Raw genomic sequence first — 21,525 nt, 5'->3', positions numbered from 1 at the left:
TGAGAACCTTCATCCCAGGCTGAAGTGACTAAGGATCAGCTGACGGACTTCTTGTTCGGAGCTACAGAGACACAACGATCTCCAGGGGACTCCCTGCAACTGCCCAGCTGCACATGACCTGCCTGTATCTTGAGCCTTGCTCGCCTCTGCTGGATTTAATTCCTGAACCCAAAGCTGTATCCCTCAGGTCCTGGCTCCTTGGTGTGGCGTAAGGTGATCTCCTTTAAGAAAAGGAGAAATCCTGAAGTTATGGGCTCTTTGCAATCACAAATGGGTGTGTCCACACTGATATCTTGTCGGCATCGAAAGCAAAACTTCAGTGGAACCTGCCTTCGCGCTATAACAGACAGCCCGCAGTGACCGCCAACACTAAGCTCCAGCAATGACCATCCGCGATGCCCGACAAGACCTATGCTCTACGGCAACCACCATTGGCAACGCTCTAGCTGCTCCTCACAGCCTCCTGTACAGTAAAATGGACTCTTCGCACTAGAATTAAGGAGGTAAAATTCAGTGGGACTAATCTGGTCCATGTATCCAGCCCACGCTCAATCGCAGTATGCCTCAACTTGTGACTTGTACCCTGTCTCGCATGATCAGATGATTACTACAATCCCGCCCGTACTTCACCAAGAGCTAGAGAAAACGGATACTTCAACAGATTAGCACTTGTAGTATTAATGGGACTAAAAACAAAATTAATTTGAAGAATATTCAAAATGGATGTATAAAGTATTCTGATGAGTATTCGCTCTTTGAGCATCACACGTATAGCACTCCAAACTTGTCCTTACCGTATTCCGATCAAGGAAAAAAAAAGTACAAACAAATTGGCAAGAGATCATTGCATTTTTATTGCTTTCAATTTTTGTAATGTTACAAAAATAGTTTCTCTAACATTTATCAAACAAATTACAAAGGCAATGTTTTTTTCCCCAACAAGATCACAGAGAATTGTGTGGATCTCACAGTATAAACTGAGAAAATATGGTTTACTTTCCGTACAATATTTACCTAATTTTTAATTTCAATACAAAATAATAAAATGACGCCATTGTAATTATAAAAGCAATTGTAAAAATCTAGAACTGTGTCATTTAACACAAAGGATCACGTGTCATAAAGAATACTAAAACTCGTTCTCATGAATTAAAATATTCTGAACACTGGAAGACATACACTTGAAAAAAGCACAATGTATCAAAGATTATGATGGGAAAACATGATACAAATGGTAGATTTCTTTACATGCAGTGTAAATTACTCCACGTGAAAGATTTTCTTAGAACCTCAAAGGGAGCATGAGTTGGTAGTATAGTTCAAACCAAGCGCTATTTTTCTTTTTTAAAGAAAAAACCCAGAAATAGAGACAGTGGGTTTCTGCCATCGTCACCCGTAATTGTTGGCAAATTTCTCAGGCTCCCTCTGGATTGGTTCCTTAGTTAGACAAATGGCCATTTCAAGGACCATTCTGACCAACCATTAAGGAATGGAGTTCCCTGTACTACTCCATTCTTTTTCTCTTAAATACTCCCCTTTAGATAATACACAAAAAAATAAATAGACAAATTATTCAAAAAAGAACAATGTACAGTGCTACCCTTTTGCTATCAGCACATGTGGTGTGTAAATCAGTCATTGGAGCAACTGTGCCTGAACCATATTTCACTGATCTTAAAAAAAAAAAAAAATTAAATGCACATTTCATTAGAAAGCAAGCTGATACGCAGTCTTGAGTATCTTGAGTTTAAGTACTTCAGTGGATGACCAAGAGTAGATTTTAAAAAATCCATCCTCCCTTCTTTACTGTGCACTCCAGTGAAACGCTGTTGGGTTACTTGGTTACTTCAGTGGTGGTTGGCCTTCTGGGTCTCTTAAGCTACCACCACATGTACAAGACAGAGGCTGCAGTTTAAGGGCTTTTATTCAACCACAACAAGGCAGTAGAGAAAAGGAAAATGGAGACAGCTTCTATTTTCAGACTGGAGTAGCAAGCATACACTCGCATGCAAACTTCCTACCTCTAAAACAAAAAAATAGCAAGCTTTATCATGTAGCTCTTGATATATGGCAAGGTCCTCCTCTCAGATGATCCAAGAAGTCAAAAAGCTCACTCTAAACACCAGCTCCTTCTAAGTGTGCATATAAACAAATGCACTGCTATCTATTCCTTCATCAGATAACATTTGAAACTGTAAAATGTTCCACACTAGATGTCAAAGTAAGCCGTATGAACAGCTTTCATCTTCACAGAAGTTAGGTAGTGAATGACCATGGCATGACCAGGAAGACCAAACATAGGAATCATTTAACAAGTTAAAATTGAACCCCCATAATCTTATTACATGCCTCAGTTTGGCTGGGTGTAATATTTATTTCCATCCACACATTTATGGTGCTTAAGCTACAAATGATGTACAATATATGGACATCTCATTAGGCTTTACAGAAATCACTGTTGAGCTTACGGACAAAATGCTGCTGACCCCTTTAAACATCAATGTTTCAGATGTTTTAACATAGCCTCTTTGTAACAAATGTGTAGAACAAGTTACTTCAAGAAGTAAAGCTCTTTGCTGAAACTCATGGTGTATTATGCACATGTCATCCACATATTTGTAGTGATAAGAAACATCTCATTTACCAGATACCTAACCTAGTTTCATACACTTAAAATACATTTCTCTTAGCATAGAGACACTAGTACTCTGCATGAACTACCACCAACATTCCAGTAAAACAGAATAAATGAATGTGGCAGCATTTACTATTTAGGTAAATGAAGGCAAGCATGTTACTTTTCTGCATCCATAGCCTAAACAAATTACTGTCCTCTCTTGGGGGTAATGTCAATGGACATTAGTCCATAAGATTACATAGTGTGTGGGTGTCCAAGTTTAGTGTGTGTAATTAACTTGGTACTGTTTTTGGCACGTGCATAAATGGATTATAAGTCTGCTGTGAACTACGTCTAATTAACTTTCGCCATGTTATTCCCCTAGCTAAAGATCGCCTTAAATGTAGACATAGGGTTTCTAATTTCAGTACAAAGAGAAACCCTTGGCAGTTTCTAACAAAAGGCTACGGTGGAGGAGTACTTTCTCTTCATACAAAACAACTGTGAAACTAACAGCTACATGATCCAAAAATTGCAGTGTGCTCTTTTGTCTGGAACATATTATAAGCACTTTGGATCTATATATTTAACAGACTTTCATTAAAAAAATAGATAACTGACATAGAACAATAAAAGCGGCAACACTTTTGCAACACAGGGTCCCAACAGGTGACTTCACATCATTTTTCTGGCAGGCTGAAAAAAAGCTTTCGGAATGACCATATACGGGGATACAATTTGATGATTGTAAGTTATGGACAGACAAACCAGCACCAACTTTTCATACACCTTTCAGAAAGTGTGCATACATTCCTTTATAGACTATCACTCATTAGATGCATGATATACCAATGAGCATTAAAGCTAGACTTTGTAGACATGAACCAGCAGAGGGGCTCAAGCGGAGTAGTATAAGCTTTTGCAAAGATCTGGGAGCTTGTCAGAAATTCACCCTTTGTAACATTTAGCAACTTAGTGATAGCATTGAAGATCAATGACATCTGAACACAAATTAATGCATGCTGATGCACACATTTTTTAAAGAATGTCAGTGCATACTTTCAGCTGTACTACTGGGAGAAAGTAAAATGATTCACTTAATTTCTCCATTAGAAGGAACTACACTCAGTTTAGCCAAACAAAGTTAACTGGTAGCAGAGCTATGCAATCATTTTGCAAGCAGCCCTCTGTTCATTCTCAGGGATGGCAAAAATGAAATGGATATGTGCACAGAGGGTTGGGGGCACTAATTGATATTGATGGAACGTAAGGACTCCTTTATTCTCCAGTCCTCCTTCCACTTCCCAAATGTATTTTAAATACTACCAGAGCAGTCCTTATTTATCTGAGCACATGCTGCAAAAGAGCTACTTGAATGCCTTTCGTCTTCATGGAAAAATTTATAAAAGGATTAAATATGACAATTAAACAATTACATCTGCACGTATTACACAGTGGTTAAACAGAACTACACGTGGGCTCCCAGACAAAAAATACACGTGAGTAGCGAAATGTAAAGGTTTGCCATCTTTTTTGTACATGTGGAATTTATAATCCAAGTTTAAAAACGTTTCCTCTAGACACCAGATTCAAACCCTAATTAAATTTTAAGTATATATTTGGAAATAAATAAGAAGCTTGTGAGAACAAAATTCCTGAGTTGGCTCCATAGCCAAACCTAGCACTAGCCTCTGCTGAGACGAATAAAAGTGCAGGACTGCTAGCGGATTGACTGCATTGAAATGCGGTATCCCAGCACTTGCAGCATTCTTTACCACTGCTCGCTTCGCATTACAGTCAACGCAGTTTTGACCTATGCAGCTATTTTATGTATCTTATAGAGCAACTGCTGATAATGACTTTTTTATTTCGGTTTTTGCAAAGTGATGGGTAGCACAAAATGCATCTGGGCTCTTTCGACCTGGACACGAAGCATTGTCGATGAGGAAAATGGAACAATAGAGCTGTAAACTTTAACTGTAAACTATTTTCCTTTTTGCGACTCGTCATTAGATAATGGAGTAAACACAATTAAAGTATGCGTAAAATGCAGCAATAACATTTAGATAGTGAACATCGTCGAAGGAGTTTTATAATTCAAAGTAAATCTTTCATACCATTTGTATGTTTAATTGATCAGAGGACAAGTTTTAGGGTCAATCTGCACAACCCCATTGTACGAGGCCATCATATAAAACTCTGCAGGAAACACTGTACTATTGAAGGATTTACCCTGTTAATTATTTAGTAAGCAACATCTCATGTTGGAAATGTATGATACAAGACTCAATTTCAGCAGCAGCAAAATTCTTTAGGGGCTTAAGGTTAGTGACCTGCTCAACTACAAATGGAGGTGAGGATTAGGCCAAGACTAAGAAAGGGGCATTTTGTAGATGAACATTTCAAAACTGAAATGCTATGAGATGGCCACTGTCTAGCTGCAGTAGATACGTAATGTCTTATACTACTCAAGGCAGGGCAGCCACCACAAACAGTGCCAACATCCCTGAGGATATTAGGGAGATTGCACTGGCAAAGAAAACTGTCTCATGCCAAGGCTGGACAATACTGGGTAGCTCTGAAGCTGCAACTAAGGAAAGCCAAGAATGCACAAAATTGTGTGCAACTGATGCAAGACATGCATCAGATAGAGGCGATCAGCCTGGTTCCAATATTAAAGACTAATACTGATGGACTCAAAGCACGCTGGTAATGCAGGTGAAAGGGATTCTCTTGACTAACCTGTTCAACACTAGCAGCTGCAGGACACCGGAAGTCACGTTTCAGGCAACACTGTAAAGCAGCATCCAGGACCAACAAGACGAAGACACAGGTTACAGTTTAGCGCACCACCACATCCATGAGAAGAGTAGTGAAGAATACAAGAATGTTTCTCTCCCAGAATTTCTACTTTAGGCAGTATTGCCCCTTAGCACTCTATCTTCCCAGACTACGATTGGAATACCCAAGAGGAAGACCGATTTGTGCTTGACTGAGCACCAGTACGCCTAACCTAATGTGCACAAAATCAGCAATCTTCTCCAGCACAAATGACTACAATGCTAAGTGTTCATACTGAAAATAAAGCTTTCCAGGGGTCTGTACAAAATAGTTATTTTTAAATCTACTAGCAAGTACCTGATCCCAAATAGTTACTGCACCAATCGAGTCCACTGCACTACACATCATTGTGTACCAGCGGCTTCTTTTAAAATTGCCTTCCTATTTAAAAAGAATAAAATTTAAGATTTTTGTAGCATAAATAAGATTGCTCACCTGATATCTAACTGTACATTACAAACAGCAAAAGACGTTTTATGTAAGTACAATATTTACAGTTCTGAATTTATGAGGCGCACAAGCAATACTTTAAAAACCAAATAAAAACATAACCGCTCTTGAAGGACATGGCATCCAATCATGATACACACATACATATATACACTCACACACACATTTCTATAGGGAGGTTTCAGTATTCACAAACTTCCCGGACGACGAGTCTTCTATGCTTATTTTCACACTCGCTGGTTTGTCAGGGCTGTTGAAATAAAGAAATACAATTTAATTATCAATACTGATCCGGCACAAATACTTAAGAAAACCTTGACATACAAACCTATGCTATATTTAAAACTATATATTTTAAAAACCTTATTTAGCTACAAATGAAAGGGCATTTTCTATGGGGCATGGAAAGGATAAATGATGGATCGCAGGGAGCAGTTTTTATTTCACAACAGAAATAAATCTTTGTGAAGTTTATTGTCATGATGCTCAGACAGAATTATGTAAAACACAGTGAGTGGCAAATAAAAGGGCCAATTCATAGAATTCTACCTCACATTCTGCTGACACCTGCTCAAAAAATAAGGATTTATTAATAATAAAAATCCTTTGATCGGTTTGAAATAATTTATAACTTCTCCTTTCACATGTTTGGGAAACTCTCTCCATAGCGAGAATCACTATTTAATATTAGCATACAGTTATAAGATAGTTTCCGTTTTCCATGTAGATTTTTAATACATCAATATAGTTGAAATTGTGCTTCAGGTTACAAAAGAAACAGTGAACTTCATCTCAAATCATGAAAGTACAATGAAGCTTCACAGCTTCAAAATATACATTTACTCTCTATAGCACCCATTACATAAAGATGGAAAATTTCACTTACCCAGTGTACATCTGTTCGTGGCATGTAGTGCTGCAGATTCACATGCTATGCATTGTTTTCCTCCATGTAGTGTTGGGCTCGGAGTGTTACAAGTTGTTTTTCTTCAAAGAAGTATTTTCGGAGTCACAGGATCGAGTGACTCCTCCTCTCGGTCATACTGCGCATGGGCATCGACTCCTTTGTTAGATTGTTTTCCCGCAGAAGGGTGTAGGAAGGAGTGAGTGTAAGAATGCAAATGTACCATAAAAGTAATAAGTAAAATAGATGTCAATGCAAATGTAAATGTATATACATACGTACAAAGAAGAAACTGCAACAACTACAGGCTTCAGAGAGGAGGGAGGGTGCATGTGAATCTGCAGCACTACATGCCACGAAAAGATGCACACTGGTTAAGTGACATTTTCCATTCGATGGCATATGTAGCTGCAGATATACATGCTATGCATAGGCTAAAAGGCAGTTCTCCCCAAAATAATGCGGTGGCTAGCCTGTAGGAGTTGGAGTTGCTTGAACATGTTTTTAGGACAGCTTGACCGACATTGGCCTGTTGCTTTGAAAGTACATCCACACAGTAATGCTTTGTAAATGTATGTAGCGTTGACCATGTGGCAGCTTTGCATATGTCTGCCATTGGTATGTTTCCTAAGAATGCCACAGAAGCACCTTTTGTCCTAGTGGAATGTGCTTTAGGTGTTATTAAAAGTTGTTGTTTTGCCTTAAGAATTAGCTAGATGGATTGTTAAATGTATTCAAACATGCTACATTGTTTAGAGATAGGATTACAATTATGTGGTTGTGGAAAAGCAACGAAAAGCAGTTTCGTTTTTCTAAACTTTTGTTCTATCCACATAATACATTAGAGCTCTTTTATGATCAAGAGTTTGGAGGGCTCTTTCTGCAGTTGAATCTGGCTGTGGGAAGAAGACTGGCAATTCCGCTGTTTGGTTTATGTGAAAAGTTGATACAACCTTTGACAAAAATGTTGGATTAGTGTAAAGTACAACTTTATGTATGTACACTTGGGAAAAAAGGTTCCTCGAGAGTGAATGAAGTACTTGCTACTAGGAAAGCAACTTTCCAAGTTAGAAATTGAATCTCACAGAAATGCATGGGTTCAAAAGGTGGATTCAGTCTTGTGAGTACAATATTGAGATTCCAAGCAGGAACTGGTGGTGTTCTAGTTGGAATAATAAGTTTTAGTCCTTCCATGAAGGCTCTGATAACTGGAACTCCAAAGAGCGGTATGGTGTATAGTCTGCAAATATGCTGATACGGCAGTAAGATGAATTTTAATAGGTGAGAAAGCTAAGTTTGACTTTTGTAAATGAAGTAGGTAGCATACAATATCTTGTAATGATGCTGTAAGTGGGTCAGTATTTTTAGATTGTCAGTAATAAAACAAATAGTTTCCATTTGTTAGCATAGCATTGTCTAGTTGTCGGCTTGCATGCTTGTTTGAGAACTTCAATACATTCTAATGGAAGTTGCAACTATCCAAATTCTACGACTTCAGGAGCCAACTCCCAAAGTTGAGAGCACTGAGATTGGGATGTCTGATTTGTCCTTTGTTTTGTGTTAGCAAATCCGGTCCGTTTTGGAAGTTTGTAGTGAGGTACTACTGACAGGTCTAGGAGTGTTGTGTACCAACGTTTTTGAGCCCACTTGGGGTATATGAGTATCATGGTGAGAGATGTTCGACACAGTTTGTTGACCAGAAATGGAAGTAGTGGGAGAGGGGGGAAAAGCGTAAGCAAATATCCCTGACCAGTTGATCCATAGGGCATTGCCCTTGGACAGAGGGTGTGGGTGTCTGGATGCAAAGTTTTGGCATTTTGCGTTTGCTTGTTGCGAATAGGTCTATTTCTGGTGTCCCCCACTTTTGAAAGTACTGTTGCAGTACCTGAGAGTGAATCTCCCATTCGTGTATCTTTCAGTGTGTTCTGCTTAGGAGATCCACTGATTGTGTATTCTGCTAGTAGATGAATGTGATTGTGAATTGCCCTTTCCATATTGTTTGGGCTAGAAGGGACAGTTGAGATGAATGTGTCCCGCCTTGTTTCTTTAGATAATACATGGTTGTCATATTGTCTTTTTTTATGAAGGCATTCTTGTGTTTGAGAAGTGGTTGAAACGCTTTTAGGGCAAGGAACACAGCTAATAATTCTAAATGGTTTACGTGATAAATTAGCTTTTTTAAATCCCATTCCCCATGTATGGTAAGGTTGTTGAGATGAGCTTCCCAACCTATCATTGATGCATCTGTTATTGTGGTCTGAGGCTCAGGGTCCTGAAAAGACCACCCCTTCATTAAATTGCAGAGATTCCACCACTGAAGGGACTTGTGCGTTTGGCAGTCTAACACTAGATCTTGCAACTGACCCTGTGCTTGAGACCATTGCTGTGAGAGGCACTGTTTTAGTGTTCTCATGTTTCTTCTTGCATGCAGTACTATTGCTATGCAGGATGCCATCATTTCCAATAGTTTCATGATAAATCTTACAGTGTATTGTTGATTTGGCTGCATTTGTGGTTTGAGATTTTGGAAAGCTTGTATCCTTTGTGTATTTGGATAGGCTAAAGCTTTTTGTGTATTGAGAATAGCACCTAGGTAAGGTTGCACCTGTGCTGGCTGAAGATGGGATTTTGTGTAATTGAGAGTGAACCCTAATGTATGTAGGGTTTCTATTGTGTATGGAGTGTGTTGTTGACATTGTATAAAATTGCTTGATTTTATTAGCCAATCGTCTAGATAAGGAAAGGCATGTGTGTGTTGTCTTCTTAGGTAAGCTGCTACTACTGCTAGACATTTTTTGAATACCTTTGGAGCGGTTATGCCGAATGGCAGAACTTTGAATTGGTAATGTTTTCCCGCTATAACAAACTTTAGGTATTTTCTATGAGCTGGATGGATGGGTATATGGGAATATGCATGTTTGAGATCTAATGCAGTCATGTAATCTTGTAGTAGTGGAATGAGGTCCTGCAGAGTTACCATGTGAAATTGTTCTGAAGGGATATATAGATTTAGTGCTCTGAGATCTAGAATGCGCCTGAGAGTGCCATCCTTTTTTGGGAATAAGGAAGTATAGTGAGTATAGTCCTGTTCCGTGTTGAGAGTTTGGAACTAATTCTATTGCCTCTTTTAGTAGTAGTGATTGTACTTCTTGTAATAGAACGTTGTGTTCTGGGGATAACCTGTGATAACGGGGAGGAATGTTTGGAGGTGTAGAAATCAATTCTAGGCAATAACCATTGCGTATAATTGAGAGTACCCATTGATCTGTGGTGATATTTTGCCATTGGGAGTGGAACTGCTGCAGTCTGCCCCCCACAGGAGATGTGTGGGGTTGTGGCATGCTTATGAAGTCACTGTTTTGATGGGGGTGATGACATTTTTTGAGGCCTGGAATTTGCCTCTGGCTCTGAAGTGTTGGCCTCTAAAAGAGCCTCTAAATCGCTCTCGCTTGTACTGTTGTTGACCTTGCTTAGACTGGGAGGTAGAAGCCTCTGTAGATTGGAGCTTGAATCCTCCTCTAAATTGCTGCTTACGAAAGGAGCCTCTGTAAGGTGTAGTGTATAGGGCTCTATAGGAAGTTGGCTCTGTATGCACTATTTTAAAGTAAGGAATAGTATGCACAGAGTCCAAGGGTTCCCCTTAGAGGTAAGATAGTGGCAAAAAGAGATAATTCTAATGCTCTATTTTGTGTTAGTGTGGTCGAGCAGTAGGCTTATCAAAGGAGTAGTGTTAAGCATTTGTTGTACATACACACAGGCAATAAATGAGGAACACACACTCAGACAATTCCAGGCCAATAGGTTTTTGTTATAGAAAAATATCTTTTCTTAGTTTATTTTAAGAACCACAGGTTAAAATTCTACATGTAATAGCTCATTTGAAAGGTATTGCAGGTAAGTACTTTAGGAACTTTGAATAATTACAGTAGCATATATACTTTTCACATAAAACACATTTAGCGGTTTTAAAAGTGGACACTTAGTGCAATTTTCACAGTTCCTGGGGGAGGTAAAGTAATGTTAGTTCTTGCAGGTAAGTAAACCACCTACGGGGTTCAAATTGGGGTCCAAGGTAGCCCACCGTTGGGGGTTCAGAGCAACCCCAAAGTTACCATACCAGCAGCTCAGGGCCGGTCAGGTGCAGAGTTCAAAGTGGTGCCCAAAACGCATAGGCTTCAATGGAGAGAAGGGAGTGCCCCGGTTCCAGTATGCCAGCAGGTAAGTACCCGCCTCTTCGGAGGGCAGACCAGGGGGGTTTTGTAAGGGGGGGGGGGGGGGACACAAGCTCACACAAAAAGTACACCCTCAGCGGCACTGGGGCGGCCGGGTGCAGGGTGCAAACACGCGTCGGATTTCCAATGGATTTCAATGGGAGACCAAGGGGTCTCTTCAGCGGTGCAGGCAGGCAAGGGGGGGGCTCCTCCGGGTAGCCACCACCTGGGCAAGGGAGAGGGCCTCCTGGGGGTCACTCCTGCACTGAAGTTCCGATCCTTCAGGTGCTGGGGGCTGCGGGTGCAGGGTCTTTTCCAGCCGTCGGATTTTAGAGTCAGGCAGTCGCGGTCAGGGGGAGCCTCGGGATTCCCTCTGCAGGCGTCGCTGTGGGGGCTCAGGGGGGACAACTTTGGTTACTCACAGTCTCGGAGTCGCCGGGGGGTCCTCCCTGAGGTGTTGGTTCTCCACCAGTCGAGTCGGGGTCGCCGGAGGCAGTGTTGCAAGTCTCACGCTTCTTGCGGGGATTGCAGGGGTCTTTAAATCTGCTCCTCTGGATACAAAGTTGCAGTCTTTGTTGAACAGGGCCGCTGTTCTCTGGAGTTTCTTGGTCTCTTGGAAGCAGGTCAGTCCTCTGAGGATTCAGAGGTCGCTGGTCCTGGAGAAAGCGTCGCTGGAGCAGGTTTCTTTGGAAGGCAGGAGACAGGCCGGTAGGACTGGGGCCAAAGCAGTTGGTGTCTTCTTTCTTCTTCTGCAGGGGTTTTCAGCTCAGCAGTCTTCTTCTTCTGTAAGTTGCAGGAATCTAAATTCTTAGGTTCAGGGGAGCCCTTAAATACTAAATTTAAGGGCGTGTTTAGGTCTGGGGGGGTTAGTAGCCAATGGCTACTAGCCCTGAGGGAGGGTACACCCTCTTTGTGCCTCCTCCCAAGGGGAGGGGGTCACATTCCTATCCCTATTGGGGGAATCCTCAATCTGCAAGATGGAGGATTTCTAACAGTTAGAGTCCCTTCAGCTCAGGACACCTTAGGGGCTGTCCTGACTGGCCAGTGACTCCTCCTTGTTATTCTCATTATCTCCTCCGGCCTTGCCGCCAAAAGTGGGGCCGTGGCCGGAGGGGGCGGGCAACTCCACTAGCTGGAGTGCCCTGCGGTGCTGGAACAAAGGGGGTAAGCCTTTGAGGCTCACCGCCAGGTGTTACAGCTCCTGCCTGGGGGAGGTGATAGCATCTCCACCCAGTGCAGGCTTTGTTACTGGCCACAGAGTGACAAAGGCACTCTCCCCATGTGGCCAGCAACATGTCTCGAGTGTGGCAGGCTGCTAGAACCAGTCAGCCTACACGGGTAGTTGGTTTAAGTTTCAGGGGGCACCTCTAAGCTGCCCTCTGGGGTGTAGTTTACAATAAAATGTACACTGGCATCAGTGTGCATTTATTGTGCTGAGAAGTTTGATACCAAACTTCCCAGTTTTCAGTGTAGCCATTATGGTGCTGTGGAGTTCGTGTTTGACAGACTCCCAGACCATATACTCTTATGGCTACCCTGCACTTACAATGTCTAAGGTTTGGCTTAGACGCTGTAGGGGCACAGTGCTCATGCACTGGTGCCCTCACCTATGTTATATTGCACCCTGCCTTAGGGCTGTAAGGCCTACTAGAGGGGTGACTTATCTATACTGAATAGGCAGTGTGAGGTTGTCATGGCACCCTGAGGGGAGTGCCATGTCGACTTACTCGTTTTGTCCTCACCAGCACACACAAGCTGGCAAGCAGTGTGTCTGTGCTGAGTGAGGGGTCCCCAGGGTGGCATAAGATATGCTGCAGCCCTTAGAGACCTTCCCTGGCATCAGGGCCCTTGGTACCAGTTACAAGGGACTTACCTGGATGCCAGGGTGTGCCAAAAGTGGAATCAAAAGTACAGGTTAGGGAAAGAACACTGGTGCTGGGGCCTGGTTAGCAGGCCTCAGCACACTTTCAATTCAAAACATAGCATCAGCAAAGGCAAAAAGTCAGGGGGTAACCATGCCAAGGAGGCATTTCCTTACAGGCTCCCATTGCTTTAGCGGTGTCTGAGTCTTTTCTGAGTTTTTCTATTGTGGTGTCAACCTCAGGAACAAACAGGTGTTTCTTATCGAAAGGCATATTCAGTCCTGCCTGCTGTATTTCTGGTTTGAATCCAGAAGAACGTAACCATGTATGTCTGCGTATGGTGACAGCAGTATTTACACTTCTAGCTGCTGTATCTGCAGCTTCAAGAGCAGACCTTATTTGGTTATTACTTATTGCCTGACATTCCTCAACAATTTGTTGAGCCCTTTTCTGATGTTCTTTTGGCAGGTGCTGTAATATCCCCGGCATCTCGTCCCAGTGAGCTCTATCATACCTTGATAGCAAGGCTTGAGAATTTGCAATGCACCATTGGTTATCTGCCTGTGTAGCTACCCTCTTGCCAACAGCATCAAACTTCTTTCTTTGTCAGGGGGAGGTGCATCCCCCGACTGACTGTTGGCCCTTTTTTCTGGCGGCACTGACAACCACTGAGTCTGGAGATACCTGATTAGTAATATAAGCAGGATCTGTGGGTGCAGGCTTATATTTCTCATCTATGCGTGTTGTTAAAACCCTGGCTTTAACAGGTTCCTTAAATATCTCATTTGCATGCTTGATCATGCCAGGTAGCATTGTGAGGCATTGGTAACGTGAGTGCGTGGAGGATAGTGTATTAAAAAGGAAATCTTCTTCTAAAGGCTCACTGTGCATGAGTACCCAGTGGTACGCAGCTGCCCTAGACATGACCTGCGTGTATGCAGTCGTATCCTCTGGTGGGGAAGGTTTTGAAGGATATAGGTCTGTGTCATTAGCTGGTATGGGATATGGATCATACAGATCCCAAGGATCAAGCCTATCACCATGAGAATAAGTCTGAGTGAGGTGGTGAAGGCAATGGTGGTGGGCTAATGAGTGGTGGTGAAAAAAAGTTGTGGTGAATGTGGGGGAGAAGTATGAAGAGGTATTGGCTTCTCCTTCCGTTTAAAACTCTTTGCTGGTGGTGGAGCAGTATTGAGATGTTCCTGAAAAGCCAACTTTCTTTAGTCTGTGGAGGAGGTACAGTAATGATCCTCCCAGTCTCTTTATGGATATGGATCATTGATTGTCTTTCATCCATGATTTCCATAATAGGTTGAATGTCTGTGTCCTCAGAAATGTAGTCTGATGGTTTTGATGTTTTAGAGGACTGTTCATCATATGGCTTGGGGCTCTGCTTTAGGTGGCTCGAAAGTCCTTGTTCTTCTGCGTCAGAATACTTTTTCAGCTCCAAAGTTTGCAATTTTTTCGGGCCCGAAAATACAGCCTGTTGTTTTGGCTCTGAGGCAGGACATCAAGGTTTCCACTCGTAGGAGTGTGGACGCCGACTCAGCTCGGAAGTTGAGCTTTTAGTGGATTTTCTCAACTCCGGTATCGAAGTAGGTGTGGCCCTTTTTGGCACCAAACCAGAAGGTCGGTCGCCGAATATTTTCTTGCGAGTCGAACCATGGCTCTTTGGCAGTGGTGCACCCAAGGCGTTCGATGATTTTTTAGGAGTGGGCGTAGGGGCAGTCTTACTCATGTGCTGACCGGCAGTGATGAGTTGGCTATCTTCCTCCGAGTCTTCTTCGGAGACGGTGTCCTGAATGGAAACTGCAGTCTGCGCCTGTTCTTCCTCAAGGGTGTCGATATTCTCCGTACTCTTCAACGCCATTTCCAGTCTCTTGGCTCTCCGGCCACGTATTGTCTTCTTGGATCGGAACGATCGATAGGCTTCACAATCCTCTTCTTGTTGATCGGGAGAGAGAGACAGATTATACATATATATGTAGAATCGGAATGGAGTCCGATCCATCAGGCTTCGCCCCAGAAGGGCGAAATCTGGTTTTCGACGTTACTATCGGCTGGACTATAGATGAAAATGCGATCGAAACAATACAGGTGGTCAAAGAAAGTTAGCTAGAGTTTCCGATTCGAAATCTTGGAGCGAGGAAACTTGTCGGAACCCGATAGCGGAAAGAAAACAATTTAACAAAGGAGTCGCTACCCATGCGCAGTATGACAGAGAGGAGGAGTCACTTGATCCCGTGACTCCAAAAAGACTTCTTCAAAGAAAAACAACTTGTAACACTCAGAGCCCAACACTAGATGGCAGAAGGAATGCATAGCATGTATATCTGCAGCTACACATGCCATCGAACACATTTTGTTGTGCAAAGAAAATGAAGAAACATGCTCAGTTTTAAATGTGGTAAGTTCAATCACATTTCAAAACAAAGAAAGCATAAAGCTAGACAAAAAAACACAAAAAAAAAAAAACACAACTGAACTCGACTGAAAAGTTCAAAGCTTTCATAAGGGCCAAAAGCTACAGCAAAATAGATTAGAAATTTGTTGCAGATTGTCATTCTTTTAGGTTGTCATGCAGAAAACAATGAGAAAGCAAAACCACCCTCAAATACTCAGAAGTGCTCCTTGTGAAAATGAAGTAGTGTACTGGAATTATGTTCTTTCTTATGGTCAAACGGATGATTTAGAAAGAAATAATGACATGGGTGCATTAATTCTGAAAAAGAAGGGTATATGCAGACCATGTGCCATGATTTCCTCTTCCGGGATGCAATTACCTTGATTACTGTATATGCACTACGATTATCCCGGCTGATTCACTAGCATGTAATTTCTTGGGACCATAAGAGAACCAAACAACTGATGGTAAAGTCATCCATGGGTTCAGTTAATGTATATTATGGACTTTCTAGCATCATTTACATTTCATGAGCTACCAAAAAAGGCATTTTGAAACTCAATATTTCAAAAAAATGTGTTCAACAGAAAAGTACATTGGAGAAGATCTGATCTAGAGGTTAAATTATCAGCGGGTTTGAATAGAGTGGATAATTAAGTCTTGAGTTTTACGCATGACCACATTTTGTGAAACTGAGCAAATCACATGGTCACCCTGTAACAGAGACAGAAGCGTATGTGGAATCAGGCCAAGTCCCAGGGCATTACTGACTGTCAAAACTCAAAATCAATATTGATATTTTATCTAGTTCATACTGCTACAAATTGGTAGAGTATTTGTCAAGACTCCAAGTTCTTTTGAGGAATGTGCATTTGTACACAAATTATTAAGTGAACAAACATTTTTATATTTATTCTCAAAACATTTCTCATCAAGTACTGGTGAATGGTTACTTATGTTCTATACTGCATGTCCATTTGATGGAAACTGATGAAGCTTATTTACCTTCATGAACTATCTTTATGAAAGATGCTTATCTGGATAGATCAGCAGCAAAAAGTTGGTGGGTGGGGTAGGGAGGGGAGGGGGTGGGAGGGACGTACAGGAAAGAGAAGACATCCCTTGCCCAACATGCTCTTCTACTAACCAACAGCTCAAGTCCATTGAAGTGTGTGTGTGTGTGTGTGGGGATCCTGATTTTGTCTGACAAATATCCCCTACACGAGTCCCTGCTGAAAAACGCACCGTTAGCGAGCCCTCATGTACGTGACCTGTTGAATGTAGGAAGCCAGCAGAGTTAGCGGGCAAAGAAACATCAGGGCTTGAGCTCCCACACTGGAATCATGTGTCAAATATATCACATCCTCTAGAAAGGAAGGCTTTGAAATATGTTGGGTCTTATACTTCCTCTATAAACAGGAGGTGCGAAAGTGTTCTACTTTGAGACTTGGCTATGCAGATAGCAAACCTGGAGCAAAGCAGCAGGGATGCATCGATAGGTGGTCTGATGTGCCGCATCTACTGCCCTCACCTTTGGGAAGACTCTAGGAGCCCATGTTAACCCAAACAGGAAGGCAACAAACAGAACCTACTATGATTAGCTGCTGTACAACTTACGGATCAGTATGTGAAAATACGCATCCTGGGGTTCCATTGACACCATCCACTGTTCTGTTTTCAGCACAGAAGTTACCTGCACTAGGAACAGCATCTACAAGTTGCAACAGGATAAGATATAAGGGATACACAATTGCTGTCTTGGGGGTATTCAGGCCACTAGCATTTTATCGTTTGGGCTCCCCTCCTAGACTTCATCAGGATTTGCCAGGGTCTTTGAAGGGGGTGTCTGTGGAGACCGCAACCCCGGTGGCATCCTGTGCCAAGGCACTTGTGGAGGGTCACTCGTAAGGGCCTCAGCACCAGAGGCATTTCTCTGAGGGTCAAATGGCACAGAAGATGTACCCCGCATAAACTCAAAGGAGCAACAAGGGGTCTCATCAGTGTGCCAAAAACAACAAATGCCTTATTAACTCCATCATGGAGGGGAGGAACTATGCGTGGACGATTCCAGATGCTGGGAAGCAGGAGTGTGCCAGTCTGGGTGCTGGCACAGAGAATGGCAGGGGGACCGGTACCAACCCTTAGGTTGGTGGGGGTGTGTGAGGGAAGAAATGTAGGGATGAACAACAGTGGGCCCGGAGTTAATGCCACAGGTGTTGTGACCTCCTCAGGCTGAGTGAGGTCTACAAACTTTGGCTCCGAATGAGTGTGGCAAGGTGACATACTTCATAACCTTTAACTACATTACAGGAGTGATGTCAGCCTTTCTCCTCATCTTGTGTCTTTCATCGGAGGAGAGGGAGGAATATGATCTCAATCACCATTGAGCTAGTCACATGCACAAGCCATAAAAAATGTTTCAAAAAAATAAATAAATAAAAAACTTGACCTCCCACTCAAACAGCCTTGGTGTGAATGAAGCTCCATCTGTCGCACAGCTTTGAGTCCTTCTTTGGCCCAAGGCACCACAGACAGACCTCATGCGTGTCAGCACAGGACATTTGTCCATTGCAGTTAAAACCAGGCTTCCTAGGAGAAGACACAGGTAAGTACTTCAGAGGGGTTTCTTAGAAATTTGAAGAAAAATTGTTGAGAAGCATGAAAACTCCACAGAGTCTTGCTCCGGATCACTGTCAAACAGCGTGGAAAAAGGGGCACATCAGCATGAGTTCCTCTGTGGCAATATATGGCTCCAGTGACATAGTACTTGTGCTACTTTTGCCACAGATATGGTGCCAGCACCACCGACTGGCAGTGCAGAAGTATGGCAAAAGTTTCCAGATCCAGTCTTGGACATAGGGATAATAAAAAGCGGAGGAGCCTGCAAGTAGAAGTATCCATCAAAGAACGCTGGTAAAGCATAAGAATTGTGTAGCATTTATTAATTAAACATAACTGAATGAATTGGCAGCTGAACAAGAAGTGCAGAATCTGAGAAGAGTGGACGGAGCAAGGAATATGTCCATGATCTGATAAGTGTGGATGGAACAATTATGTAGCTCAATACGCATATACAGGAGAAGGCAGATGGCATGGGTGCTGCCATTTGAGACAAAAGTACATGATGGTGCACCCTCAGACATGCATTAAAACAAGAATAAAACATATAGGAGACACCAACTTTACACTACAACAATGGGGGGCTGGGTGGAGGACATGGAACAATCATGAACATCAAGGCAACATTAAATACAACACAATGTACAAACCCCTCAAAAATACCACTAATGCCTAAAACACCTTAGTTCAGGGGAACAGGCCAAACTCACTTTGCATAGTCTTAGACCCAAGTACTGCGTGGGAAGAAGTCATTATCGGCTAGCCTGTACCAGAACAGGAGTTAGTTAGTGGGACACAAGGATGTTGATGTTATCAAACTGCTATGAAGACTTATGGGACAAACAAGATGCATACATAAATATGGATGAAAAACATGCTTTACAATGCAATCGCAGTAAAAATGATCCAAGTACCTGTGCAGGTAAGGAAATTATTTACTTATATAGGTTCTTCCCTTTGAAAAAAAGTATTGGTCTTTTCAAAATTTAGAGTTTCAACATACATAATTCAAAGAAAGTTCATCTCCAGAAACTGGTTTCAAGTAACGCTCTGTAGGTTTTAAAACTACACACAATCCAAAAATAAAAGTAAAAAAAACACGATTAACTGGCCCATTTCCTAATCTTAGAAAGTTATGCACCATTGCTACTATAATTATGGACATTCAAATATCTAACTTCATGAATAGAATGCATGTGACAACGCAATGGGAATCGCTCCACTTAGCACTCAAAATATGTTCAAAGACTGTCTCAAGACTGAGATGCTTGATTTGTAATCCTTTAGTAGCTGCTGATGCTTTCTTCACCCTAACTCCACTCCCACTACCTTGAGTGCTTTTTTTTTTTTTATAAAAAAATATTTGTGGCAATTTGTGATTAAGCCTTAATATTTTTTTTTCGCCCCACAAAAGGTATCCTTGCCAAATTTGCATTGTTTTCCCCCCTCGTGATGGGGATGCTAAACTTACAGGGTTTGCAGAATCCACGACAGGAAGGGATTTAAAACACAATGTGGAGACATCAAATTCTCAGCAGAAAAATTGACCCATTCTGGAAATGTGGGTAGCAGCATTATGTGGGCCAGGGCTCCGCCGCTGCCCAGGAAACCCACTGAACCTAGACATTTCTAACAACAAGACACTGAGGAGTATAAGGTGGTGTGACTTCTGTGGATCCTACTACGTTTTCCTACCACAAATCTGTGGGAGTGAAAATTTGTGAAACTGTGGTCTCAAAATCTTTCCTACCACCTAGCGATCCCACCCTTCTCCAGATAAAAATGGTAGGTCCCCCCCCCAAAAAAAAAATTCTGGGATAAGCCGAACACCTGCAAAAGGAATGGGTGAAAACTGACAAAGTCAAAGTGGTCCCTGGTTTGGCCCGTTCTTGTTTCAGGTAAAAAGCCTAGCCACACAGAGTACCATGATGCTGCGAAACGTTGCAGGGTTCATACACTTAACGGGTTTCCACCTGACCCAAAGTCCAAACAGTGCACCCATTCACCAAGCATTGGTGAATAAGCCCTCTGCTGGCTCATAGGTCAAAAGCTGCAACCAACAGAATTCAAATTCTTTCACTCGACATTGGGATTCTTTAAGCCAGAGGTGGGAGAAAACAGTTGGGGCTGCCAGACTCTGGGTAAACCCCACCGATCTGCACACTAGAGGGACTGTGCCTGGTACGAGGTGAGGGGATGGTGAGATGCTGGGGTGGGTTGCTTCAATTCCTGTTTTTTGGGTGTTCCTGGCACTTTGTGGGCTTTCAAAGCTTGGGGGATGGGTAGACTGAGGCTAACCCCCCGTCCCCAATAGCAGCTTGGAGGAGAAGGGGAACCATGATCCTGGGGCAAACTCCAGGCAGGGAGATCCACTAGGGAGGGATACCACTGGGATGCAGGGAAAGAAAACAAAATCCTGTCAAAACTACACACACCATAAATTATAGCTTCCATCAATAAAGGGCTTGGGAATGTAGGGCTATCGAACGGTGAATACTCCTACAACAAATGGCTGAAGGGGGGGGGGGGGTGTGATATTTTGCCTCTGCTCTGTGGAAATAAATTAATCAATACATAAATAAAAAAATACTTTAAAAAATCTTTCTACAACATGCAAGAATGTTTTTAGCCATGCTATAGAGCATCACAGGCTGCAGTGTGGTATAGCTAACAAAAGAATAATTGACACAGCGGCCACATTCTGTAAGCCTCGCATGCATTCAACAAGCATGCACGTGCCTACTTGAGGACTTTTTTTTTTTTTTTCAACCTATCTATGATGGTCCTACAGCACAAACCTCAGCTGCCTCTGGTTATCTTCAGTCTTCTTGTAGCTCAGTATAAAATGGGAAAGGTACGGCCCACAAGTTAGTTACTTTTTCTATTTTAATTGCCTCTGGTATGTTGATGAAGAGCTCAACATGAACCTTTTCATCAAGGTAAAGGCTAATGCCTTGTATGCAATTTTTGGGTTTTGGTGAAAATTCATCCATTGCTTTGAGAAATTACTAAAAGAAATAATGCAACACACAGAAAAGGGGAAGCTGGTAATGCCTGTATGACAAACCTGAACCAAAGCTGCCCAGTGTTTTAGTGTAAACTGTAAGGGTAGAGTGGAGGTAAGTTGCAGAGCAAACCACCAAAAGTTGCATTTCACACTAAAATTCCCATAGGGAACGGAAAAAGAGGTTAATGAGAGTCCTTTCCCAGCACAAACTGCAGGAAAGTGTACGCAGGCTGAAGAGTTGCCTGCATTCCTCATTGTGCACAAAGGCCTTGCACAAAGGGCACTGAGGGAAAGAGTCTGGTATGAGTGTAAGGTGAAGGCCACGACTTCGAGTCCATTGCTGCTTAAGGCCTTTAGCCTTATGCAATGGAGAAAAGTAGAGAGAACGCAGTGCGTAGCAGGGGGCCAAACCCTGCAGCCTGAGGACAGCCAGCACTGCCAAAAACAGCCCCCATAGGATGCTAGGGGAGTAGCTATGCCATAGCCTATGCTTTCTAGGCACAACAAAAACAATTATGAGCATTAGCAGAGGGCTATAGAATAGAGCCATGCTCTGTGCATTTCAACTGAAGGAAGGCGGAGGGCTGCACCTATCCGGTACGATCAGAAA

General features: G+C 42.5%; 1 protein-coding gene across 3 annotated transcripts in view; it reads right to left on the bottom strand.

Moving 5' to 3' along the window:
• Positions 1-835: 835 nt before the first annotated feature.
• Positions 836-21,525, bottom strand: part of SLC4A7 (solute carrier family 4 member 7) — a 305,235-nt gene continuing 284,545 nt past the window's right edge. For all 3 annotated transcript variants that reach the window (XM_069212019.1, XM_069212017.1, XM_069212018.1), the window contains one exon: positions 836-6,158. In XM_069212019.1, the coding sequence (XP_069068120.1) occupies positions 6,077-6,158 (82 nt within the window). In that variant the 3' untranslated portion in view covers positions 836-6,076. The remainder of the gene's footprint in view (positions 6,159-21,525) is intronic.

This window comes from Pleurodeles waltl, chromosome 10, assembly GCF_031143425.1.
Source record: "Pleurodeles waltl isolate 20211129_DDA chromosome 10, aPleWal1.hap1.20221129, whole genome shotgun sequence".
In the NCBI taxonomy this organism is placed as follows: Eukaryota; Metazoa; Chordata; class Amphibia; order Caudata; family Salamandridae; genus Pleurodeles; species Pleurodeles waltl.
Note: the sequence above shows the minus strand (reverse complement) of the source record. Positions and strands in the feature narration are given on the sequence as shown.